The sequence below is a fragment of the Anoplopoma fimbria genome, chromosome 20 (genome assembly GCF_027596085.1).
Source record: "Anoplopoma fimbria isolate UVic2021 breed Golden Eagle Sablefish chromosome 20, Afim_UVic_2022, whole genome shotgun sequence".
Classification (NCBI taxonomy): domain Eukaryota; kingdom Metazoa; phylum Chordata; class Actinopteri; order Perciformes; family Anoplopomatidae; genus Anoplopoma; species Anoplopoma fimbria.
In genome coordinates this window covers 25,127,071-25,154,322 of record NC_072468.1, presented here as the reverse complement: position 1 = coordinate 25,154,322, position 27,252 = coordinate 25,127,071, and the positions used below count along the sequence as shown (strand labels likewise).

Here is a 27,252-nt window from a genome sequence, read left to right as displayed (position 1 = left end):
CTGTTTTTAGATACCGCACATCTCTGTTTGTCAACCGACATAAACAATCAGTTCATTTGCATAAGAACAAAATGATGAGAGTTTCATGAAGAATCACGTCTAAGAGGTAAAGATTTATCCTGCAGTAACGTTGCTTTTGTTTTGTCTCTTAGAGATGCTAAATGATAACTATTTTCATAACGCTAAATGGGAATAAAACTGCAGCCTTTTCATCTTCAATTTAATGAGTTTTGGTTGTTTCCTTGACTTTGACTATTTCAGTCACAGGGTTCATTCTTAGCGACACACGAGTCGAGGCAGATGTGAGTAAAGTGATGGGTGTTGTTTGTAAGGTTGGCAGCGCGGTGCTCCATCACCCAGCTAACGACTGCTGGGCTCAGTGTTCTTCACACACACTGCTCTCCACAATTACCTCCATCGCTGACAGTCTGTCCATCTGTCTGTCTGTTTCTGCAGAAGCTGTCTGTCTTCACGGGACCCTTACTGCATCTGGCTCAAATCAGGCAGCTGTGCCACGGTCTCACCTGGATTAAAGTAAGTCATACACACACACACACACACACACACACACACACACACACACACACACACACACACACACACACACACACACACACCAGAACCACCGTTACAGCTGTCAATGCTGAATGTATGTTGATTGATTATCAGTTTCTTCTTCTCCTGCATGAAGCACATTCATTCATTCTGATGAGGTGCTCTGAAGGGTTCATTCATTATTGTGTAAGGGATCCTCTTTTTTTGTGTGTGTAATTGAATGTTGTGAGTAAAACCTTGATATAATTTGAACTGATTTCAATAACAAACATTTCTATACTTTTTTAAGTTGTCAAACATATCCAAAGAACAATGCCATAGACGTTATGTATAAATGGAAGTTGCCTCTCTTGGATACCAACCAGCGTTAGCATCACGCTATCTATTTGGATACCGTTATTCTGTACATAAATATCTTTATATAGATCTTTATATTTGAAACAGACAATTATGGTCGTGAAATGTTAACGTTCTCGTCTTGACACACATCAATTCAGAGCAGCTGTCAATCACAGTTCGTAGTGATGACGTCTAACCCCCTTTTTAGCATCAAATAACTGATTATAACCAAACTTATAAGAAAAATGAACTCTTAAACATATATCAGCATTGTGAGAACTACCTAAAAGGACAGAAACACACTTTGGGTATAATTTATTTGACAAGTATTTGTGATTTTACTAGTTTGGCCCATGTCCCATTGTAAGATTGAGATGTTTATGACTCTTACTGCAGTCAGCCACCAGGGTGCGATCTAGTTATCTTGGCTTCACTCTTGGGTTCATGTCATCCATATTTTATATAAAGTCTGTGGTCTCAGCACAGTTATTGTTTACATTTTCTCTACATATTGGAGACCATTACACGGTTTTACAGCGGCGGTTTCTCCTGCTCGTCCTTCAAAATAAAAGTGCTCTGTGGAGCAGCAAGAACAACACGCTGACAGCAAAACAGCACGATAAGTTCAGCTGCTTTTAAGACTCAGTGAAAGGTAGTAAAGCCCAAATAAAGTCTGAAATAGTATCTGACAGCTGGCAGCTAGAGGCCCACTCCACAGAGTCTCTGGTGCCAGAAGCTGTTTGCTTTATATACCAGGTAATTGTTGGGTTGTGTGAGGGAGTTTTGGATTGACTGGTTTTATATGAAGGTTTCTAATATGGACGAGATTCAGGGACAGACATCAATCAATCATAAACCCATCATTTTACACATTCCAAATTGAAGATGGTGCTTGGTAAAGAGGTTGCGTTGTGCAGGGATAAGTTCACAGATATTTGTATTTAGTTATGTCTTTTTTTGGGAGGTAAAACACCAAGACTTTACTTTTCTGCTTGCAGGCCAATCATCACAAACTCAAATATTGTTCAACCCTTTGTTTATTTAAAATTCTTGTGGAAATGCTTGAGAGTCCAAAGACAACAGAGATGTCTGGCTAAATTCTGGGAAACATTCATAATAATATGCAGAAGACATCTAGAATATTTCCATCGATCAAAAGCAGCCCAAAAAAAGTAGTTTCAACTACAACTTTATTAAAAAACATATCTGAAAAGGACTTGAATTAGAAAATTGTATAACAATCCATGGATTAATTGTTAAGTAACTGAACTTGTGAACTTAAACTTCTATGTCATTTGTAATTTTTTTTAGATCTTTTTTTTTTTATTTCTGCTTAGTACATTTTTATGATTTATGCAATTTTTGTTTCTTTATCTTTTTATCCTTGTCTTTTATCCTTTTTTTTTTTTTTTACAAGTAGGACTATTTATACCTAATAGGGGAGGTATTTTTCACAATGCATCTTTGGCTCCTAACCTCTCCTGCACAACGTTCAGAGTGTACATGTGCAGATAAACATAAATAAAAAAGGGAGTTGGAGCAATAAGATACAGAAAGAATATACATGTGATAAAGTCAGACAAGGTGGAATAAGATTCCAAAGCCTTCATGAGAAATAAGTGAGGGGGATGAAATGTTGACTCCAGTCCCAAAATGTTAATCAACACTTCAACCACAGAGGCCAGAGAAACAGTTGGTGCACAGCTTGCTTTAAATGATTTTTTGCTCTTCTGGTCTCACGTTTTTCTTCCCCGGCTCGTTCGACAACACCTGTTTGAACATCACATGCTGGGGGCGTGGCCAGAAGGGCAGCATGCTTCAAAACTTTCAACCCATTAACAGTGCAGCAGTAATTTTCTGCCTGATGTGACTCATTGTTGATCTCTCCCCCCCCACCATATTTAACAGAGAGGTCTTCAATCATGAACCACTGAGGGGATAAAAGTGTGCAGATTTGATTTTCCAATCAAACGCTCCAGCAGGAGGTTGAGGCCGTTAATTCTTCTCTGGATGAAGTTGTACTAATTAGTGAGCCGGTCTGAAAGCACACGGGGCGGACACAGCTACATAAAGACATTATTAGTTCTCTAACTCACGGCCGCAGCGGACACATTTCTGACTATAAGTCAATAAGGTGCAGCCGAGGCAATCATTTTCACATCTCTTCCAGTGAGCTGTTCAGCTGGGTCGACGTACTCTTCATAATCAATAGCTAATCTGGATTCAGACAAGTGGTCTACGTCTACGTGATGAAGATATCTGACCGGGAGTGTTTGGTTATAAGTGCTCTTAAAGAATACGTGTCACGAAATTCAGCTTCTACACTGACCCGTCTCAACATTTGCATTCAGGTTTTTATGCTGTTCTAATGCAGTCGTGAAGCTAATCAGCTGCTGTGTCGATACCGTTAACGGACGTTTTCGCTCCGAGGTGCAGTGCAGGTTGCAGTTCAACCCTTCTTTTTTTATTTTAAACAGCTGAGATGTATAAATCACCCATCAGCGAATGATAAAAAACAGATTTTTTTAATATACATTGAGTATTTAAAGCTGCCATATCGTAAAAAAGTGAGATTTTCATGTATTTTTTTGTATTACTAAGCAGGTGTAAGTGATACATAAACACATTGAATATATCAGAGGGCTCTATGTGCCTTTAAATGAGCCGTCAGGACTTCCGTCACAACTGTAAAATAAATAGGCGGTTTCTCAGTTTTAGTTGTAAAACATTCTATATTAGTCCCAGGTCATTTCTGGTATCAGCTGACAGGAAGTTAACATGGACCCCAGCTGTTGCCTAGTAACCCAATTCCGTTGAAGCATTCTAAAACGGAGCATTTCAGTTAATGTGTTTTAGTAGAAACCCAAAATATGTACTGTATATATATGAACCTGGAAAAGAGCATCGTATGTCTCCTTTAAACAAGTAAAGGAGAGGAAGTTCAGGTTGAAAAAGCACGACTATATTTTTTCGTAAAAAAACTTTTTTAAAAAATAAGGGAGACAGTAAAGAAAAAAATGACAAAAAGCAGTGACGATCAATACAGTTTAGAACACAATGATTTCAACGGCTATTTGCATCCTTTTTCTCAGTCTATCTGTAATTAATAGACCATGCATCTTTTCTTAAAAGTGATCACAATTCACAGAGTAGAACTCTATTTGTGTATTTCTATATTTTCTTTCCCCTCCACCTCTCTCAAAAGCCATGAAATCAGAAGTGTACCTCGCTGTCAGTCAAAACGGTGAAATAAGATAGATGGGTTGTTGGCCGGAGAGATGGATGGATGAATAGGTAGATTCATGGATGCAGTAAAGGGTGAAGAGGAGCAGCAGAGGCAGTTAAAGGAGCTGTTTTCTCCACCTATGTGCCTCCTGATGGTGGAGGACTCTGCATGTCGCTGTGTGGTGCATGTAGAACCTGTTCTTAAGTCACCATGTCAGGTGTTTTCTCTTTTACCTCTGTGTACTTTAGGTTGTAAGCTCACACACACACACACACACACACACACACACACACACACACACACACACACACACACACACACACACACACACACACACACACACACAGGCAGTGCACCACTTCCACTGTTGACTGGCTTCCAATAGATTATTCTGACGGCTGAAAATGTGCAGACCTGGAATTATTGCATATCGTCTGCTTGGCCACACAGACGCATTACTTCTCCTGCCCTCACTGAGGACAGAGGCTAATGGGCTATTTCTTTTTCTTCTTCTTCGTTCTGTAGATGCATGTTTCTGCGTGACCTCTTGTATTTGCCTATTTTTGCAGTGTAAGATTTGTGTTCTTGTCCTTAAATCGACCATTGTCGGGTTTTGGATTTCAAAGCTGCTGACTTCCTGTAGCCTTGTTGAACCAGCTGTTGTCAGCAGCTGGTTGGCTAACCTTGATGGTTGATGGTTTTTACTCTTCTGTTTTTGTGTAGTTTGAACAATGAAGATATAACATGTTTTTTGGTGAGCTTTTAGCCGGTGCTGGTGATACCATCATTCTAGGACGTTCTTTAATGATCTGAAATATTTCATGATGGGAATCTCCGATACTTTTAAAATATGTATCTGGGACACGTGACAGTTATTAACTTTTTAATTTGGCACACACACAATAAGTCTATTAACAATAATGCGTTCCACACGCCAAGACAAGATTAAAACCTTCAGCTCGCCAACAGATGCTCTTTATCGCCCAAATCACTCGAATACTTTTCGATACTGCGAAAAGTTCCAGTATCAGCTCAATCCGGCTAATTCTTTTCTCATTTCCAAACACCAAACGTTCTGATACAAAACTAGAGGGTTGATTTACATTTTATGATGATATCATCTTGAAAATTTAACTGGAATAAAGTGACCTATGAGATTGACGTGAAATTGTGTTGTTTTCAGAACGGTGTTTCTTTTAACCCATGAACAATCACTATGAACTTGAGAGTTAACAGATTTGTTCATACAGAGCTGCAAACCCAAGAGTGCTATTTATCTTTACGTCTAACTTCTGGTAGAAAAGCAGGAAAACTATTCAGAATTAAAATGTATTTTCATTCGTCCACTGGAACTCCTCAAACTTACTCTTGAACCAGTCCATTGTTTATTTATATACATTTATATAATACAGCTAGTTGGACCTTCAGAGCTATGAGGAGGTATTTAGTAATGGAGAAACTGAGTCTTTGGCACGAACTGAACATGTGGATCAGCAGCAGAGAGGTGGATTATGCTGCAGGAGTGGTTTGAAAAGGTTTTGACAGACATTTTGATCCATCTTGACATGTTTTCATTGCCGTGACGCCGAGGCTCCACGATGTACTTCTCCTGGGATATTCCTTTACCCTCTTGAACTTGATGCTTCATTTACTCCTTATTTTGGGAAATGGGCTCATGTGTTTTCTTGCAGAGAGTTAGATGAGAAGTTTGATACTCCTGGTTCTCTCCAATGGTATTACAATTCACCTACCAGAACCTCTAAAGTTCACTCAGAAACACTTCATGTCTTGTTTCTTTAGTTGTGTGAAAACTAAAAGTCATATTTTTTCTTTATTGAGGCGCAGTGACTTCAAACCGTTATATGTTTTACTTTTTTGCATCCAGAGGGGTGGAGTGGTTAATCTGATGATTTACTTCCTGTTGAGATAGAATATTGTGACAATAGAGGTAATTTAATCAGTTCAAAACAAGCAGGATATCCAGTTTAATAAGATACTTAAATCTGTGGGAAATCTGTGAAAGTTTTATGGGTTGTAACTTTGTGCTTTTGGCTCTTGGTGCACACTGTGATAATTAAAGATGCACTGCTTTTGAGCAGATAAAATAATTGAGATTTTGATAGAAAATATGTTCTGTTTTTTGTGTGTGAAGTAATGCTTGAAGAATTGGCAAGCAAGTTTAGGATTTGAATTAAGGTTGAGGTTGTAATTACGATTAGGTCTGTGGTTTAGAGGTCAGGACTGGGAGGTTCTCACTCGTAGAACAAACCGTGATTGCGTCGTTCAGAGAGAGAGAAAGAGAGAGAGAAGGAGGAAGTGCCGATGTGGCTTCACGCTGGCGAGGTGCTCCAAGCCGCTCGCCGAGGTTTTGATTTATGAGTCGGTGTTTAGCGTGCAGGACGGAGCCGTGCTGGAAACCCAACGGACCAGAACGCCAGGGAGATCAGCCAAAATATCCCGTCCAGACTCAACTATCGGCTCGCTCGATGGACGAGAGAACAAAGGGAACAAGAGCAGAAGAGAGTGGAGGAGAAAAAATAGGAAGAAATACACGTAAAGAGAGCTGTATTAAAGCAGGGATAAATTAAGGAAAGACAAAAAGGCTGCACAAAGGAGGAAAAGAAGGAGGAGAGGAAGAGTTTGATTCCAAAGTACAGAACATCTGTTTTTCATTTAGGTTTTTCTACTCCAGGAAAGAAAAGTGTCTGCTCAGGCTGTCAGTGAGGCCTTAAAGGAACATCAGATTTGAATCCTGCATCAAGTCATATCTTATATGCGTATATATATATATATATATATATATATATATATATCATTGAGAAGAGGTCAGGAGTGGATGGTGAACGAGGAGAAAGGGAATGAGGATGATAAAGGCGACGGTGAAAGGATGAACCGGCAGAAAGAGACCTGACCGGAGGTTAAAGATGGAGCCGCTCAAAAGTCCTCCTCCTCCTGAGACTCCCCCTCTCTGGACTCCCTCCTCTCTCACATCACTCATTCATGGATAATCGGTCTCTTGCCAGTCCTTTCTCCTGTAAAGGTGGCATGCATTTAAATGACTGATCCGTGGCTGATCCAGAGGATATGGAGAGGTAGAAGAGAGAGGATTCACATTCACTCTTTCTATATCCGTCTTTTCATCGTTCACAAGTTGAACGATTATGCAGCCGGATCAGCGTCGTACTGTTTCTTGGTTCTTTGGTTTATGTGTCATCCATAATGCATTCGACGTAATCACTGTCGCTAGAAGCAAAAAAAAAAAAAAAGAAAGACAGGCAAGGACGGAGGATGGATAATTGCCTGGAACTGGAAGCCAACATTGTAGAACATGATGATAACACACTGGTTGATGGTGTTATTAGAGTTTTCAAACCCCTGAAGTAGCATTTAAAACTGAGAGAACATTATTTGTTTAAATGTTGGACGGAGAGAGGAGAACAACACCAACTGTAAACTGTGCAGACAGAGCTGGAGGTGGATGAACTAGATTTGTGGCTCTGAACTGAAACCATCATAAATGAATTTGATTATAAATCTTCACTATCTCGCAGCAGCGTTGACCCTCGTGATCGTTTTTCTTTAAGTTTCTCCAGCTGCGTAACGTCAACGGTGCAGATTCCAGACGCAAATTTGATCCTTCATGATGACAAATCATAATTATGGGCCCGGGCCTTATGTGTCTCTGCCTGTAAGAAATAAACAGAATCGTGAAATGATCATGTTTTCTTCATGAGGGTCATTTATCTATTTTAATCTGCCGATCAGCGACTTCTAGCCACTTTCATGTTTTTAGATTAAAAAACAAATCTGTATTCATGGAGTTCTTCATGCTGTCGTGTAGGTTACTTGTGACATCATTTATTTAGTTTCCGCCTGTTACCTTCATTATGGACTCTCATCAGCAGGTGTTAATTAGTTGTGCAGATAATACTCACCTTTTAGTGAATGTATCTATGCAGGATTGTTTAAGCTTGTGTCAACACGGCATTCATTAAGATGAAATGCTTGTCAGGCATGAAAAGAAAATCTCTGATTTGGTTAATTAGAGGCATTGAGCCTCTGAGTGCAAAGCTCTTTTATGTCAATGCTAAGATACAAGTATGACCACATACTAAAACGACCAAACCAGTGGAAAGACGGTTTGGTTTGTTTGGTTACATGAGAACGAGGCCTTTATCCTCAGATGTAAGCATGTGACTGAGCTACAGTACATGAACCCAGACCCGGGGAAAAAAGCAGACAGATGTTGATAAGTGACAGCCAGCGGTTCCTTGTGTTTAGAAAGCCGAGCAGAACCAAATGAGTTCTTCCCTGTTGGTCGCGTTCAACTGTTCGCTCATGTGCCTGAAACACCACAGAAGGTCAATTATGGGGAAACCTGCCGTGATTTTTCGTTAACAAAACCCTACTGAGCATGCTCGGAGGCACACACTTCAATGTTTACAGCACTTTGCTAGTTTGAAGAACCAAAGAGGAAATAACTTCAGTGAAGGGATATGTGAGACAGAAGATGTAAGATGTTGTGGATGTGGTGTTTGGATCTTTCTATGTGAATATATGTGAGAAATACATGCGTGGCCAAAAAAAACAATGCAGCCAGCCAGACATGGAAGGAATAACTAAGACCCAATCCCAGAGTCCCCCTTTAAGGCCTTAAACCCTGAACCCTCAAGGAGTAAACTGACGTCACCTGTTGAATGGTTGAGTGTTAGAGACTGCAATGGATTCAATTGGTGTAAATACAAAGGGTGCAGAACTTTACCATGACAACGTCGAAACATGGTATGTAAAATTGTGGGTATATATTTCATACTTTCAGGCTCTTGTCTCACGAGTTGTCAAACAATCTATTCATTCCTTTTTTGTCAAAACAGCTTGAATAAAGAAACAAAAGCGTTGATCATTAAATCATATATGTTCTTTAACGCCCAGCTTCTGCGTTTGTATTTGGTAGCCCCGTGTTTAACATCACACTGCTATGAATTGTGGGTAATTCCCTCGGGCAAAAGTCTGCAGAAATGCGGACTTAAGGAAAGTGTTCATAAAGGGCTCAAATGTGACGTGAGCCTCTGTTGTGACTGACATGGTCGACGTTGCAGTGACTTGCACCATCGACTTCTTTATTTTCTTTTTTTCTGGTGTGAGCGGGTGAGAGAGTGAGACACAAATGTTGGTCACCAGTAGAAGAAGCAGAGGAGGGTTCTGAAAAGTCTCCATCGTACCTCCATCGAGTCTCCTCTTTTTATCTGCAGCTACTTTTAAACCTCAGCTCAAATTTTATGCAGCAATTTTGCCTTTGGCATTTTCCATCTATTACACACATACTAAGGCTGAAAGTGAAGAAGAAACTCGTTAACTAAATATCATCTGATTACCTTACATCTGATTACCTTACATCTGATTACATCTGATTACCTTACATCTGATTACCTTACATCTGATTACTTTCTGATTACTCTGATTACATCTGATTACTTACTTTACATCTGATTACTTTACTATGTCTACTATGTCTCTTGTGTGCACTTTACTCTATCTGATTACCTTTTTCCCCACACTAATTATCTTATCTTATCTTATCTTTACATTAATCGATGGATAATTGGTAGAATAGCTGCAGCTCTGCTACATAAAGATAGATGGAAACATATGTGCAGTTACTTTCTCGTGTGTTTTTAATAGTTTCTAAACAAAATAGAATTTCTATGATATGAAATCATGGTCTATCTCAGACTTTGGCAACACAAACAATTGTTAGTAGGTTCAATTAATTGTTGGTTTCAAAAGTAACGTATGATTTATTCTTTTCAAGCTTTCTTCTGGTCTTTTTTTGTGTGTGAACCATTGGATGATTTTGCCCCTCAAAAGTATTTGATTTGGTTAAACTGGTCACAACCTTTACACTTGAAACTGTAGAGGAGACAAATCTTTATTTTAAGGTTGGGAACCACAGCTTTAAACAACTCAAATATGAACTGAAGAAAACTTTTCACTATGATTCATACCAAAAAAAAACAACAATCTCACAACTTACGGCGTAACGTCAAACACCAACTGCATCTCAAACCTTAAAAATACATTTTCTAAAGACATGTTTTCTCCCTGACTACTTCGCTCTTCACACAAACACAGAGCATCATCCTGGCGTTCTTTGATTTGATCATCACCTCAGGTCTCACGCCGCATCCCTCCTTCCTCTGGAAAACGTAAAGCAACTTTGTAGTGCGTAAGATAATAATGTATTTCAGAGCACCAGGTGTGTCTCTGTCGCTATGAGGCCTCCTCACAGCAGGTTCTGCAGATCCAACATCCCAGAACCTGACAGCTGACGGCAGACTAGCTGCTTTAACACATGCCGAATAAAAATTGAGGTGATTAATTCTTTGAGCTGATTTTTTTTTATATTTTTGTTTTTCCCTCCAGCTGGGCTCAGCGTTTTCTCGCTCTTTGACTGTTTACCAATTTAGACATCTGTTGTTTCTCTCAGGAGCAGAGAAGTGTTTGTCTTGAGGATTGTGAGCATCTACAAAGGAAATCTAAAAATGCACTGTACGTAGCAGATCATGTATTGTGGCTGTGCAGAGAGAAGTTTGCTCGTTAATCATAGTTGGGTTTGCATGTAATTGGTGTTATTATAGAGTAGGTGAGCGTGCATGCTTGTGCAAAGTGTTTCCGCGAGCATCACACTTGTGCAGTTTGTGAGCCCGTGGTTCATCACAATGCGTGGGAAGATACTCGACCGTCAGACGGGCGTCTGGATGAGGCGTTGATTTCTAATTGACTCTAAGGGGGGAAGGATGGAGCGTATTGGAGGGAGATCAGCGTACCAATTGTAGACACATTTTCATCAGAGCGGCAGAAAATCAATAATTGCCAGATTGGCTTTCTCGTCAGTTAGGAGGGGTTCGGTTCAAAACACGAATTCAGAGGATTTGGATTGCACAGCAGAAAGTTCAGAATGGCAGAAATTGCACAGTTAAAACATTTTTGAAGGATTCATTTGGTGTGATGAGCCATTTTTCCCTCCTTTTTTGCTCAAATGTGTCTTAATCGCCAAGAACAATGAATTTAAAAAGTGTAACTCATACGTACTGAACATAAACGTAGGGGTCAACAAACACCGATCAATCTACCCATCAATAATATATGTTGTAGTCACTATACTCTTTAATTAGATGGTAACAACAGGTGGAGGACAAAGTGTTTGCAAAAGTCCACACAAAAACACTGCTTTTGATGCTAAAACTTCCATCTCTAGATTCATTTTTCTCAGTGTATTTTTCTTATTTTTGCTCAATGATCACCAAAATATAAATACCTCGTGGAAATATGTCCCGTGCCATTAGCAATTCGGGAGTTTTTTCGACAGCAGAAAGCGTTCCCATAAAAAAACACCAGTGGTAAATGACACTTTTGGTGTCAGTCGCTCTGAATCAACACACTTCCCTCCAGGTTTTTTGTCACTGACATTCAACAATCATGCACCGAGGCGTTTATTGCAGAGCAGGCAAACTCTGGGTACCAATTTCAGCAGCAGTAGCCTCAGTTGACTAAAATACAGTGCAGCTACGGAAAGTGCTACGTGTGCTGAGAGTGGCATGGATCTGGAGAACGGAGGAAATGACTGACTGAAGTACTAGCAGAGGAGGCGGGTCGAGGGGAAAGTGGGGACACCCAACAAAGTCGATTACTCTTCATCACAAACTAACTCCCGGAATCTGCTGAAGGCCACAACAAATTGATGATATGCAATCTTGTTGAAGATCCTTGTGTGGATTTTCTCTTCAGGTTCGGCCGACACTTTGTCCCCAAACAACAAAAATGCGAGGCGCAGACACTCTGACCTCAACCAGACACAAAACAAATTAAGTTCTGTTACAGTGCACTTACCGCCCCGTCTCCAAGCACTCCTCATCAACCAAACCAATTTTGGGAAGACTCGAGAGGTGCTTTGTTAGAAATGGACAGTTAAGAAAAAGCCTTGATGCTAATTTACTGATGCGTCTCTTTGTCTTGTTGCTGTGTGTGTGTCTGTGTGTGTGTCTGTGTGTGTGTGTGTGTGTCTTTGTTTGTTTTTCTCCCTTCAGAGGCGGCTTTGAACAGGATGTGGAGAACGGTTACCATCAGCATGCTGAAACCTGCCACGGTGAGAAGGGAATATTTATTTATTCCCAGTGATTTACATAAGCAATAAAGAAAGAAAGAAAAAAAAACACCACCTATTGACTTTCATCAGAGCTTGATGGCAGAGCGACAGCAGGCACGAATGATTGCGGATCTAATGGATTCTAATGGAGCTTTACGATGTATTTATTTCAAGGAGGGCAGAGATTCGGTTCGTTTTGAAGAGTAGTTTGTCCGCCCCCGATCACAATTCCTGCTGGAACACTGTTCTCAATCTTTCTATGTTAATTAAGCATTTGCTCTTAGAAGTATTGTTTATATAAAACAAAGTGGGTTGTTATAACTTTGGGATGTGAAAAATTTAACAATACACGTTTTCCATCATAAATAAATGTACTGTAGCTCAGAGACCAGGGCTCGAAGAAGGCCGACACTCCTACGTTTTACTTTACTTCTCACGAGCTGCCGTTACTCTTTCCCGCCCTCTCCATATCGGGTTCTCTGGGGGAATCATAATTATCCAACTGTTTGTCATAACTTTGTTAAATTTGTGAGCAAATACAATTAATGAAACAATAATTAAAATGGCAATTGAAATGATAAAATAATGATTTAAAGAAAGAGTTGTCTTTAACCTTTACCTTTTCGGGCGTTATTTATAGCAATAATAATAGTCCAAATTATATGAAATGTAAAAAAAGACATCATTTTCAGTTTTAAAAAACAACAGAAAACATTAACCGAATATCTCCTAGTATCTTTTATTTACTTTATTCATGAATTTCATACTGACTGCTGATCATGGCCAATACACACGTCAACATTTGCTTCAAGCATCTTAACGTATCATGACCTCACACACTGATGTCATTGTGTATTTTCTGTGTTTGTCTTCCACCAGATGTCCTGGCGACCACTCGCAAGCAAAACCCGGCGCTGGATTTGGCGTACGGTCAGTGAACGTGTCTTAACTATTTAATGTATCTGAGCACTAACAGACTAAAGGCTAGCAAGTCTTTTCATTTTATCAAATACTTTCTCAACAACCTGTCTGGTTACTTGCGTTTCCGTTCTGTTCTTACGTTGGCCAAAAGTTTAAAAAAGATATTGACTTGTTCTACATCTAAACCTTGACCTACTCACTCACCGTTACTTTATCTGGAGAAGAGGAGTGGCTGTATTCATTTCCTACCATGTAAATGTTTTCTACACTTTACAACCTGGGAGGTTGTAAAGTGTAGAACATTACAGAATGTTTTATGGAGGCAGCTGATTGGCCGGAGCCACCTCTCCTCCTCAGCCGCTCCGACAGCTTAAACATTGAAGCCATTGTCTGAAGCATCAGTCCTTTTAACGGAGCAGGAACTCCGCTGGCTAGGCTGCCTAATGCGCTGTATCAAGGAGGATCATCATCCCTGTCACGTCCCATTACTCCCCCGCTGGCCACACCGCACAACCTCCCCCCTGGCATGGCCGGAATAGAAATAGAAAAAGGCAGCAAGCTGGCAGCCGTCTCTGACAAGATTGAAGAGGTGGTGCTCAGACAATCTTCTAACTCTACATTATTCAGAAAGCAGTCATTTTGGATCAGATAGCTGTCGGGCCAACACTTTATCTGCACCGCCTTCAACTTCATGAGCAGTTTTTAAGACTTGCTCAAAGTCAGATTGTCGCTGGACGAATTGGTGCTGCAAGGGAGCCAATGGCAGCGGTTCATCCAACACGGTGATTAGGATCCGCAATGAGCCCATCATGCAGGGAGATGTCGGTCCATTAGGGCCCAGCAGAACCATCCATCCTCAGTCTCTCTCTCTCTCTCTCTCAGAACAGAGGCCACTTTGTCTGCAGAGGCTTCGGCCCCAGACCTCCACAGTCCCACAGCGCCTCAGTAGTCTGCAAAGCCTTCCCGCCGGAGGAATTAGCACTCAATCGGTAGCAAGTGTTGTCGAGCAACCCTCACCATTTAATCACACGGGCTTCTAAATCCCCCGATGATCCACTGCACCGCTTTGAAGTCGGCTTCTGTCTCTGTTGTTTTTTTTTTTGGTGTCGATATGTTTTTTTTCTAGCTGATTGACACCAAAAGCCTTTTAAGTCTTTGCACTGAGAGATCAATTATCAGCTTTCCTACACAATAAAACACCACATATGCCAAAACAAAGCTGCTGTCACACATGGGCTGGGACGTTTTCTTTTGTTCCACCTCCCTGTCACCCAAACAATGGCAGCCAGCAGAGGGAAGGGCACGAAACAAACACCTGCCTGTGTAGGTAATCAAATGATCCTCTGTTGTATAATGGGCTTTTTTTTTTTTTTTTTGTACTTTGTCAACAGCAAAAAGGGGACAAAAAAAAAAAAAAAAAAAAAAAAAAAAAATCCTTTGTGCACACTGAGTATAACACAATTGTTATAAATTGAAGTAATGGAGTCCTGGAGCTATTTTTCCGATGTGCCAGGGCCAAACACCCCCTGGTGTACAGTTTTAATTTGCCCGGCGCAGATGGCGAACCGACGGGGCATCTCATTCAGAGTGAACGCTGTCAACTGGCTCGCAGTGAGACAGAGAACAAGCCTTTTTTCCTCCAGTCTGGGTGTGAGCTTCTGCAGAATGCTAACATTATGGCTGGCTTATTAGTGCGGGAGCCCGAGCCAATAGCAGCGTGCTGCTCGCCGGACCTCAAGGACAACACAGAGCTAATAATGCAATCAAGATGTGGAGCGTGTTATCGAGATGAATACGTGTGATGATACGAGACCCGTGGCAGCGGAATGCTCAGCGTGCTTTCTTGGCATATGTTTGAAAATGATTCCGAATGTGGCCAAATGTCATAATGTTCGCTGATGTGCCTCGAGGTGACGGAGTTTCCTGTGAAACGGCTCGGGTGAGGTAGTGGAAAAAGAGTTGTGATGAAAAAAAAAAACCACATCATCTAGCCAGCCACGGGTATCTATTTCAGCTTATCTGTGAAAACACTTAGCAGAGTGGACGCAGAGGAGTTTTAACGGTGGTCGGAGGTCAAAGCCATGTTAAAATGGGTGAGGGTTTTTCTGTAAAATAAAATGGAGAACCAGGATTAAATGATTGCTGAGTGGTTTAATGGAGTTTAACAATAGAAATGCCTGTCCGTCTGTTAAATCATGATGGTGTATTTAAATAGTATAAAAGTGCCCAAAACCCTATTGAAGCAGTTTGTAAAAATTCAAAAGCTATTCAAGAATGTTAATTAGTTTATTATTTTAAATCAGCAACAGACAACTCTCCCTCTTAGCGTTTCCAAGTGCTACTATTGTTGATGCTTCTATTTCAAAGACAACCAGATCAGATATAAATCTAAATTTCACCGCAGAAAAACATATTCTCTGTTTAGATTATCAATTGGACAACAAATCATATATGTTTAGTTCCCAGCTGCTAGTATTAGCGTTCACTAGCATTAGCAACATGGCTTCGTTTGTTTGGCTGCTAGCTTTAGCTAGCGTAAGCGTTGGCAAGATGGCTCCCGCTAGGAACTTCGCTACTCTATTTTAACTATCACCCCGATCTCAGTGCTGGTGCCGATGCTGTCATCATTCTATTGCCATTACAATGTGTATCAATTAACATTTTCTTTTTGTGCAAAAAAAATGTCTATTGCCACTTTAATGTCAACTGTTGCCCCGCTGTTTCTTCTGACAAAACTTCCAGATAGCTGTGATATGTTGTTTAAAGAGTCGCTAAATGTGCTAATGATATACTTTCGTTAAGGAGCAGTGTGTAGGATTTAGTGGCATCTAGCTGTAAGGTTTCAGATTGCAACAAACTAAAAAACTCCTCCACTCAGAATGTCAGAGGACCACTGTGGCATTTAGGTAAACATAAAGCCAGTGTTTAGTTTGTCCATTCTGGGCTCCTGTAGAAACATGGGAGTGCAACATGGCGGATATCATGGAAGAGGAACCGAAGGGCTCATTCTAAGCTAACGAAAAGACTACGATTCTTAGTTTCAGGTGTTTATACACTAATAAAAACATTAAACGTACAAATATTATATTATATTTCTGCCTATAAATCCTACACACTGGCCCTTTAAAGGATATGAGTTGTATTTGAGGGTGATAAAAGCAGCACAGCAAGAACTATTCTGGAGAATTATGGATTGCAAATGTTGGAAAGACAAAAATCCCAGGTTCCCCGGAGAGATTGAATGTTGGTATTATGCAGCCAGACTCATTGTGTATCTGAGGGGAGGAGAACTGACGGACGCTTTGACTTCCTGTCTGTGTGCTCATCATGTTGCTCACTATCATCACTGGGTCGTTATGGTGACGGTTTTGCTTTGCACTCACCCTCATCTCTCTGAAGTTGATTCTCCACCCTGATTCACATTTCACTAATCACTCACTCTGTTGCCCCCCTTCCTCCTCCTCCTCCTCCTCCTCCTCCTCCTCCTCCTCCTCCTCCCCCCCTTCGTCACAACCACAGGGAAGACCACACCCACAAGCGCCAGCACAACCTATCATGGGGCGGCGTTCCCAAAGGAGGCAGGTGACCCTGAAAGAGGTACAGGTCCTGATGGCCCTCCCCCCGTTGGGGAGCAAGGGTCACCTGACTCGGAGCCAATCAGTGTGGAGATGGAGGGTAAGGGGGAGGGATGTCCGTCCTCAGTGAACCTGCAGGGGATTGCACTGCTGGGCCCCGAACGCCTCGTCGTACGCCTCTAACCAGACTAAACACTAACAAAAAATGTTTTATCATGTTTCACTCTGGAAGAACAGCACGCATGTCTGCACTGCATCAGTCCAATCATCCGACCTCAGTTTCCATAGGAATATCAATCATTCAAAAAAAAAATAACAAATTCAAATCAACACCTCCAACAACCAAAAAAAAAAACTGCAAAAACAATCCTGACCAGTAGAAGCAGGAGGTGGCTCCAGTTGGAGGCCGACCATGCGATAAGTCATGTGATGCATGCAAATACGTGTGTAAATGTTCTCCCAGGGTGAAATATAACCTTCATTAGCTCACTAACGCTTAACTCACTAGTTAAACTAATCTCCTAGCGAAAGGCAGAAAGCATTGCTAATTGATTTTCTTGACGCACACACGTTGTTCGATACCTCTGCGACGTACATATGGACTAAACCTGTGTTCGGATGGAGCGTGTAGAATATTAGAGGATGACCTGCTTGTCCCGTTATGTTCAGCCGCGTGTATCTCCATGTGCTCAACGCAGCAGCCACGAGGAGGTTTAATGACTTAATAACGTAATAAATATATACAGCATCGGCTCTAATTAACTCCTCAAATCAAGTTCAGAGTCTGAACAACACCGCTCCCTCACGGCCTCTTCCTCATCTTTTATTTAGCTCGTCAGCTTGCACAAATATTCCCCTCAATGTTTTCCAACACATTGAAAAAAAATCAAAGCACGAGCCAGGTAGCATCTCTCTCTCTTTATGTGACCATTTACATTTATAATTCCCCTGTGCAGCGAGTACAGAGAGCCAAAGTCCTGATGTCAACTTCCAGGCTTGCTGCTGTTCCACTAGCTTCTATAAGTCAACAGAATCTCTCAGTGACTATGTTTACATGCACATTTATATTCAAATATTAGTCCGTTTATTGCAATAATCTGAAATTGATACTGCATAATCAGAAATAGGCCAATTCTGAAATGTCGAGTTTTTAAATTAAGACATGTGGGGTATGCCGATATTAATCAGGTTTTTGTAGCACTCTTTGGACCTGGTCTACTTGATTTATTACCTCATTAACATTGTAAAACATGAGTTTATGGTCTCAAAAACCACAATCAAATGAGTGACATCACGGTGACTCCATCCACTTCATATAAACAGTGCATGGTTCTCATGCAAAAGAATGCTAAAAAAAAATAGCTTGAAGAACACAGTTTTTGCAGAACGGTTACAGAGGGTTCACCTCTCCCTTCACTCTCAATGACACTTCTCCTGCTTTTTAGCAGTAATTTCCACCCTCATAAAAAAACGTTTCCCTTTTCATCTCCCGGCGCTCAACTGCCCTCAGTCTGTCGAGGAGTTGACGTTTAACCCAGGACAGTCTGAGCTGAAACAATGTTCAATCAAGGCCACTAAGAGCTGTATCAAAGGAGCAACATTATTAGATGTTAGGTATTGCGTTTCAAAGATTTACCATCCCCGTCGAGACATATGGAGCGACCTGCTCCATGATTTATTGTTTAATCTTCAAAACATCAGAGGAATAGTGAGAAATGTTCATCGCCATTTCCCACAGCCCAAGGTGATGTATTCAGATTGCATGTTTCATCTCACCAACTCTCCTAAACCCAAAGATATTACATTTTTTTATAATAAAAGACAAAGAACGGCAGCAAATCTTCAATTACATTTTTTTTTTACTTCAAAGGATTTACTTAAACAATTCATTTTACAAATCATTTCAGCTCCAAAGGTTGTATTGTTTGGCTGGATTGTCGGATTTTTGTAATAACATATGTCAGCGGGATTTTGAAATCAAAAGATCATTTTTTGGCTTAAGCTTTATGTTCCCACATTATTAAAGGCGTCCGTCCTGTAATCCTGCAGCAACAGACTCTTCAACATTTATACTGCACCACCCGGCTGCCCCAATAAATGACATGACCTATAAAACTCCAACCAGGTCTTGAATATTTAATCACATCTTGATCTTTATAGGCTCAATTCTCATTATTTGTTAAATGTTTAATTTGACGCCCATACTGATTAACATGGAAGTGCAACAAAACGTTCTCTGTGAACCCTCAAATGGTCACGTAAAGAAACAAGAGCTGCAGAGCAGAATAGATAACGTTTGGCTGTTCATCCCCTTCTAAAGACTCAATCATATTCCTGCAAGTTTATGAAGAAGATACGGTTCCTTTGAATGAGATTCAGGGAGACCAAGCGTTTGTTTGTTTTTTGTCATCTTCTTGCTGCTTGCGAGCACAGGCACCATGTCAGAAGTCCATAAATCCTCAGGCAGAGAAACAAGCTTCCATCCACGCAGACAGACTCTCTGGCTGCACTGATGAGCTACTCAGGCTCAAATGAGAAAAGCCCATAACAAATAAATAACCAGCGGGGGCCTGAGCCAGGGAGTCGGACAAAAAGGGGGAGGGGGTGGGGGGCGGCAGGATGTAATAGAAACAGCAACGCAATCTAATTCAGCCAGAGACTGTGACGCCGCCGGTTCAATCAGGGGAGCCGGGGCGGGCGGGTTGATAAGGACGGAGAGAAGCCGCTGTGGAAGTAACGCCATCGCAGTTCAGAGACCTCCAATCCTCCCTCCCTCTCTGTCCATTGCTCACCAGATATCTGCTTTTTCCTGTCTGTACTCTCTACAGCTGTGTCACAAATCTCCCAGCAGCCACATGGTGGGCCGGCAGACAACGGCACAAAGATAGCGGCCCAATATAGAACAGCTAGTCAAGAGAGACAAAGATACCTGGACACAAATTACAGGCCGCTGCAGTGTGTTTCCAGATTGTGACAAAGGAGCATAGTCTTAGCTCGCCAACGAGCACCATCATGCCAAGTGCCATTGTAATAAATACAACCACGTCTCTATTAAGATTGAGTCAGACTTCAGTTGCACCAATGACAACTTTTACCACATAGAAGTGTGAAAGTTTAAGTGCATATTTAGTTCAAGACTTTGTGTCATTTATACAAAAAAACTGTCTTTAACTGGACTTGTAGTGAAGGACTTAGAAATTGATTTGACACTTGCACCCTGTCTGCACTGGATGCATTTCATCCATGTTCTTCAGTCTTCTGAGCAGGTGAAATGAAATGAATTGTATTTGAATCAATACAGCCGGCTGCACCGAGCATTTAGCGGCTCAAGCCCTGTTCACATGTAACTGCGACTTGCCGTGCATCCATGGGCTCTAAGTCCTTTTTTTCCCCCTTACTTATCTATTTTAGGGTTAATTGTGTATTTTTCCGAGGGCGCTGTGATAACACATGAGTGCACAACTATAGCGGAGCGCCTCCAGTGCAGACACTAATAGAGAGCTGCAGGGGAGACGGATGTTTGTAGGCCATCCCCAGAAATTGGCATCGCTCTGGTTCCCCCAACAAAAAGCCAACGGGAATTTTTTTCATTGGATTATTGCAGAAAATAAGCTCTGTGGCAAACACAAGTTTATGATACTTATATGTTTTGTTCAGCCAGATAATCTTCACAAATGAACACCACTTTTATGAGTTTTGAAGTGGGAATGCAATCGTTAGAAGTAAAACGCTAACGTTAGGCTATAAACAAACTACACTACGGTCATATGAGTATGAGTAAACACAATAAGGCTGTGAAGGCGGACTAGTCGCTGTGAGTATGTTTAGTCTCATTTAGCCACTTGTTAGCAACTGACTTTTTGAAGACACTTAAAAACCTCAAATTTCATAAGAGCGGTGTCTACAGCCTTATTTTGTGTTGTAGAACAAAATGCTAAATAATCTGACCTTATTTTATACATCTAACCAGAAACCCATTCAAATAATTGGAACAAGAAAAGCAAAATGCAAACTAATTTCCAGGTGTTAGGACTCATTTTTGCACTACGCTATGGAGGAACAGCGGCTCCAACACCGACACCATGCTGCTGGAGACCCAGGCCGTAAGGCTGGGCTCGCTGTGTGGAAGGCAGGAACATGAAACCAGGACCAGGACTGAGCGGAACAGCCTGTCAGACCCTGCTGCAGTAAAATGAGAGGTTTTCTAAAGGGACTCTGGTGCACGGACGCACTACCGCTTCTGTCCACCCTGCAAGAAAGTGTAGCTCACTAAATGATACAGTTAGCCATCACCTGGGTGTTTAATTATCTAAGGACTGTAGTAAAAACTGTTTGTGTTAAATCACATATAAATATCTAAAAGCTATCTGTGAGACGTGCAAACACAGGGTCATCATTTGAAAGATAGTTCGCAGGTTTGATCCCCACAGCTGTTGAAACTCTTGAGCAGGAATCTGAACTCCAACCTTCTCACATCTGCTCGTCTCCCAGAAAAATGAAAACACATGTTTAATTTAACTAGCTATTTCCTTAATGAGTGAAAATGTGTCACTATACACAAATTAATTCCTTAAAAACAAGGACAGTCGTTCAGCCTGTGACTATTTTTCACCATTTTGTTGTGGCTGTTGTGGAAATGATTCACCTTTTTATTACTGTACGTTTGACAGTTGAGACAGATGTGACAGCTCGGTAAAAGTTTCCCAAGATCCAAAACTTTTCCTCTTCCAGCAAAACATCTCTTAAAGAACACATGAGTAGAAGTAAACCCTCTATAAATCCACTTCATCCATAAATGTCAGCGAGAAAAACTCAACACACGCAGCCCTGTTAATCCTTACCACATTTGTTTTTTTCCTTTTATATCTCAGTTATGGATGAAAAGCATTAGCTGGAGTATTGGCTCAGATGTGGGTAGCTGCACTACATTATGTAAACACCAGGGAAGACTAGAAGCCAGGGGCAGGAACCTGTTGACCTGCTGCTATTTAGAAAAATACCAGCAGTCGGGCTCCACTCGGGGGTTCGCCCACCTCTCCAGAAACACTGCATGTTAACAAAACACCCGACCACTCCTGGTTCTAGACCTCTGTGGTGTGTTCTCACCCCCCTCTATTGTTATTTGACCTCCGTTACTTTTTTCTGCACATTCAGATGAACTAGCGTGGGTCGGATTCAAAAGCCGGGCTAGCTGCTAATTTAGCTGACAAGAGCAGGGAAGAGGGCTGGATAATAGAATCAAGTGGAGACGGGGGTTTCCAAAAGTCATAGAAACGCTACGGGAGGAGAGCAGGGAGTGAACTCGGGCTGAACCTTTCTATGAAGAAGAGTCTGGCCTGCTGGGGGGCGGGGGGGTATCGATGCCAGTTGGTTTTCTAAAGGGTTATTTATACTTTGTGAGGACCATGGCAACAGACACCGCCTGTATCATCCAGACACTGATAGGACTCTGGCTGTGTGTCGCCTCTAACCACCGTCACAAAGGCTTCATGCCACATCAGTATATATATCAACTATCAGGAGTTTTCATGATATATTTTAATGCAGTTTTGGGGCGTTTATTTTTTTGCTCAAGCCACATTTTACCCTCTGCTTATACAAGTCCTGCACCTCTATGTGAACAGCTTAATCATGGCTAGAACAAGTAAGAACTCCAAAATGTCATTTGTGCATAAAAACACAGTAAACATGCCATAAATCATAAAAAAAAAACACAAGTTGAATTACTTTATAGTTTATTTTACAAAAATTGGAAAACAGTGCGATCTATACGTCTTACATTGTTCCAAGTGTTACAAATGTTAGAAAAAAAAATGGAGGCTCTGCGTGCTATTTACATTTAAATGATTTACATTTTTACAACCTCTACTTCCAGCCTCTCCTCTCCTCTCTGCTCTGTGTTCAGCAGCCTGCAGTTCAGTCGAAGTTTCACTGAATTTTTGTCACGTGACTGTTGGTGTCAGGTGAATCAATCATGGCTTCCTAGTTGCACATGTGCAGCATGTACAGATCTAGTAGCGAGGTGTTATTAATTATAACGATTATAATATAATCAGATTGGTGCATAGACTCTCTTATTCGCAGATAACTGATCCGTTTCTGATTCTGGTATTGGAACAACTCTACTTTTCAGCCACAAACCTTTGCAGTAATTCCTCTTACAAGTTGATCCTCATTTGTGTGCGTTTTTCTAAGAGAGTGCAGCAACACGTGTCAATTTCCGCTCGTTAAAAACAGTCTTATAAAAATAAACTCCTGTCTTCACAGGAAGCAACTTCGCTAGAAAGGAAAACATCGTGGTTTGAGCTAAAAAAAACTACTGATTTGGCATTACTCAAGTATGAAAGTTACGTGCCAGAAAAATCAGTGTTGATTTTCTCTTAAAGTGTCAACATAAAATTCTTAAACTTCTCAGTTTCACCATTCTCTAATTAAAATATGATCTTCCACAATGCAGCAGCAGGAACATTACTTGATTTTTCCATTCAAGCAATCATCTGGAAAGCAGCTGTCACTTTTTTTAAAACTGTAGACAGAGCTTGAAGTTGGACATTAAAATATTAAATACTTTTTTTTTTTTTTTTTGATCTTTCTGGGTCAGAATAAGGCTGCATATCCAGAAGATGTTCATTAGGACTGTTTAATAGAACTGCCATCTGTCAAACTTAATTCGGCCTATTCATCTACGTCGACCCTGCCGGCTACTTTTACATGATTCATCTCCAGTCAGATGTGCACATACACACTTTTCTTCACTTTTTTGAAGCATTACTGCCCATTTTGGACTCCCTGAGTCATCGTCGTAAAGTAATGGCCCTCATTAAAGGTCGCACAGAACTCAGACGTTTTTTCCTCCACACCAGCACTTTATGGCGATTATAAGTGACATCATGTTTTACTACAAAAACACACTCTGCACTGCGCTGTAAAAACCAACCTGAAAGGCATTACACACACACACACACACACACACACACACACACACGCTGAAATACTTTACTTTCCATAACGGGCAGTTTTAATGGCTCTTTATTCTGTATCGGGTAGTAAAGCGTCCGGATGGATCCACACGGGGCCCACAGTGATCAAATCCACCACCGCAGTCGTTCCGGCTCCTAACCCTAACCCCTCACCCTTTCATCTGTCTCACTGACCTCTGGGGAGTATTCACTCCCATTTTTTTATACCTGCCGGTTTTTCCTCCTTCTTTTCCTTCTTCCATTGGACTAACCCTTTAGCTGCACCTGCCTCCTTTGTTGAATTCTCTCTCACTGACCCTTTTCACCGTCTTTTTTACGATCCGCCCTTTCCGTTTTTTTACAGCCGATGGATGAAACTGTGTGCAAGGTGACATGAGCGGCAGTTTCTCCGTCTCTTAAAGCAGCAGTTCACTCCAAAGTTGTGACACGAAGGCAGATTTGGATTTTTAGCAGGAGGATAAAAATGTAATGGAAAAATCATTTTTTTACACTCATGAGCATTGAGGTCTTTAAGATGAGAATCTACTCACATTCTTTCTTTAAGCTAGAAATCAAGATAAGTTTAAACCATATCTGCGAAAAAAATGACTTTGGTGTGGACTGCCTCTTTAAGTTTGTTTGTAAAGTCAAGATTCCTCCATTGCTGCCTTTCCCTCTTTCAGTGTGAATCATCACAGCAACAGTGTGAAGTTTACATTGGAACCATTTTGGCTTTACCAGCCACCAAATGGCAAATAAACAAATCCTCTTTTTTAAGTTTCTGATGCAACTGCATGTAAAAAAAACAACAACAACAACAAAGGGGCATAACTCAGTGCATGTGCTCTGCCTGGTTTAATGACATGTGATAAGGTGATCAGATGTTAAAGGGTCAGTTCATCCAAATTACAAAACACCACGTTTTCTTTATTTAGCCATGCAGGTAGTTTAGATTTTACTATATTTTGGGATGACATTTTGCTTTCACCCTGATATAATAAAGGTGACTTTGGAACTTCAAAGTTTTCATTGGGACCATTTGTTCGGTAGGATGTAGATCCAATGAAAATATTCATAGTTGGGTCTTTGGAAATACCTACATCAGTACAAACACAACTCCATTCACCTCCATATGTGCTGGAGTTGCAGCACATATTTTTTTGTAATTTGAATGAACCACCCCTTTAACAAACCACAATCTGTTTTTTTGAGTGTTTGAAACAAAATGTCTACTTCTACTTAAAGAAAAACCTTGACTTTCACTTCAAAGCACAGGTGTAAATATTGAAGGACTTCATACAGACAGTATGGCTCTGATTGCCAGATGCCTAATTTACCAGTATTCAATCAAACCTGTAATGAAATCTATGCTCTCCATGCATCAGCACACCTGGAATGAAATGCACTGCTCATTACCACTGTTTTCAATTGGAATGGATCCGTTACATTACACCATATCACCTTAGCCCGAGTGCATATATTAAAGTGCATCCAATTGGCTGAGCACTGATGTGGAATATTATGCAAATTCCTAATAACAAGTGTACATGATTGAATTCACTCAACAGCCAGAACCCTGCACACACACACACACATCACGTATATGCAGTGTGTGTGTGTGTGTGTGTGTGTGTGTACACGCACGCTGACACTTGCAATCATGCTCTGTTTGCTAACCATGTCTGTCAGTGCACAGACATCAGGTATTAAAACTGTCAAATTACTAAAGCTCACAGCAACAGGGGCAGAGCTGCTCAGCTTTTCAACCGCACTTATGAAAAAGGAAAATTCAACCTCGGGGTGTCTTAAATTGTTATTTTTTTCAGTGTGGAAGAAATAAATCTCCAGCATTAGCAGGAGTGTTGGTGGTGCTGATGATGGTGGAGGGGGGGGTAAATGTTTGCCTATGAAGCCTGGGGCCATTTCGTCTCATTGGCTTCTCATTGGGATGGAGTAGCCATTAAGGGAACAATTACATGCACTTGTAAGCTTGCAGAAGCAGAAACTAATTAGGGCCATTTTGGAACGTCTTCACTTGATTTTTCCAACAACAAAAAAAACAGAACACAAGTTGTTCTCCTGGTTACAAAGCATTTAATCGCACCCTTGAGACCCTTGACTATAGAAAAGTTGAGTGCAAAGGGAGAAAAAGTACTTAAAATTATTTAAATAATTTGGTATCTGACCTTCAAATGTGTCGTCTGAAATGAAAGAAGCCCGTTTTCCTTCCTGGCAATATTTTTAAATGGAAGTTTCGTAGATTCCTGATGTTTTTAATGTCCTGCAAGAGATGCACAAAGGATTCTCTCACCATTAGGAGAAGTGTGAAGCTTCAAAGGGGTTCAGATTACCGGTAATTGGTGTCATGGAAACGCTTATGGGTGCTGTATTGTTAACCCCTTACCATTCCGGGAAAATTTGCCTAAAACGCCTATCCAAGGCATACCCAAAGTAAATTAAAAGCTGTTCTTGAACCATTTGGAGTACATGCATGGTTGTGGTCTCTTTTGAAAGGTAACACTCTGAAGTTTTTGTTCAGAATCACTCTAAGTGCTACTGGCATTGAGTAATAGAAGTTTGAACACACTGAAGTAGAAGGTTTTTGTTTCCGCCTGAATATTTCTTTTTGCAAATAGATGCCTGCAGATGACTGTAGCTGATACTTATGGACTGGAAAACACAATGGGACCACAGCATAAAGCCTTACCTAGTCCCAGTTCAAATTTGATAACAATACCACAGAAAATGAATATTTTACACATGTTTTTCTAAGGGTATGTCTAGGCGTTCCCAAAAAAAGGCCATTTGGAGACTCCAAAGGACCCTTGGTAACCATGGTCACTTACCTCAGCTAAAAAGGCTACTAGTCTCATAATTATTTATTATTTATATTATTATTTAATATTTGTTATTAATTATACCGTTTCGCCATTATTGACGTCTCCAAAACTCTCATAAACACACTTTACGCCTTTTACGCACGGACGCGCACAGAGCTGCAGCAGCTGTTGGCGTTACGCATTGGAGTTCCTCGCTGTGGCTTTAGATAAACCCCTGAAGCGGCATATCGTTGTGTTCGAAATTTCATTGGCTATACGAAGCGTCAATCGTCGGAGCAATGGGTTGCCATTGGCTCGCTCTTTAGACGCGAGAAGAGAGGCTGGCCCTTTGCCAATGTAACAAGAGCGTTTTTGTCTGAATGTTGTTGATCTGTGGATTACTATGAGGCTTCAGAGGTGAGCTGACACAAGTTTGTAGCTGTTTGTTGGACTGACAGAGGTGGTGATTGTACCTGCTGTTGTGATCGGATCTTGAAATCGTTTGCATCAGTCGAATCACAAGAATCTTAGCTTTCCAAAGATATGTCGCATCAGTAGCTACCTATACATAGTGGTGTAAATAACACATGTCTACACAAAACAGTGCGAGGGCCCGACCACAAGACAGCAGCCGTTTGCTTAATCACTCACTGCCGTTCTCATTTGTTCACCTGCAGGATAAAAAAAAAAAATACCTTCTTACTTTGTTTCC

At 41.0% G+C, this 27,252-nt stretch overlaps 1 protein-coding gene across 1 annotated transcript in view; it reads left to right on the top strand.

Moving 5' to 3' along the window:
- Window positions 1-27,252, top strand: part of sema6e (sema domain, transmembrane domain (TM), and cytoplasmic domain, (semaphorin) 6E) — a 156,496-nt gene that overhangs the window by 121,366 nt on the left and 7,878 nt on the right. The window contains exons 18-21 of the mRNA XM_054621549.1: window positions 457-534; window positions 12,208-12,266; window positions 13,146-13,196; window positions 16,707-16,862. Coding sequence (XP_054477524.1) covers window positions 457-534; window positions 12,208-12,266; window positions 13,146-13,196; window positions 16,707-16,862 — 344 coding nt within the window. The remainder of the gene's footprint in view (window positions 1-456; window positions 535-12,207; window positions 12,267-13,145; window positions 13,197-16,706; window positions 16,863-27,252) is intronic.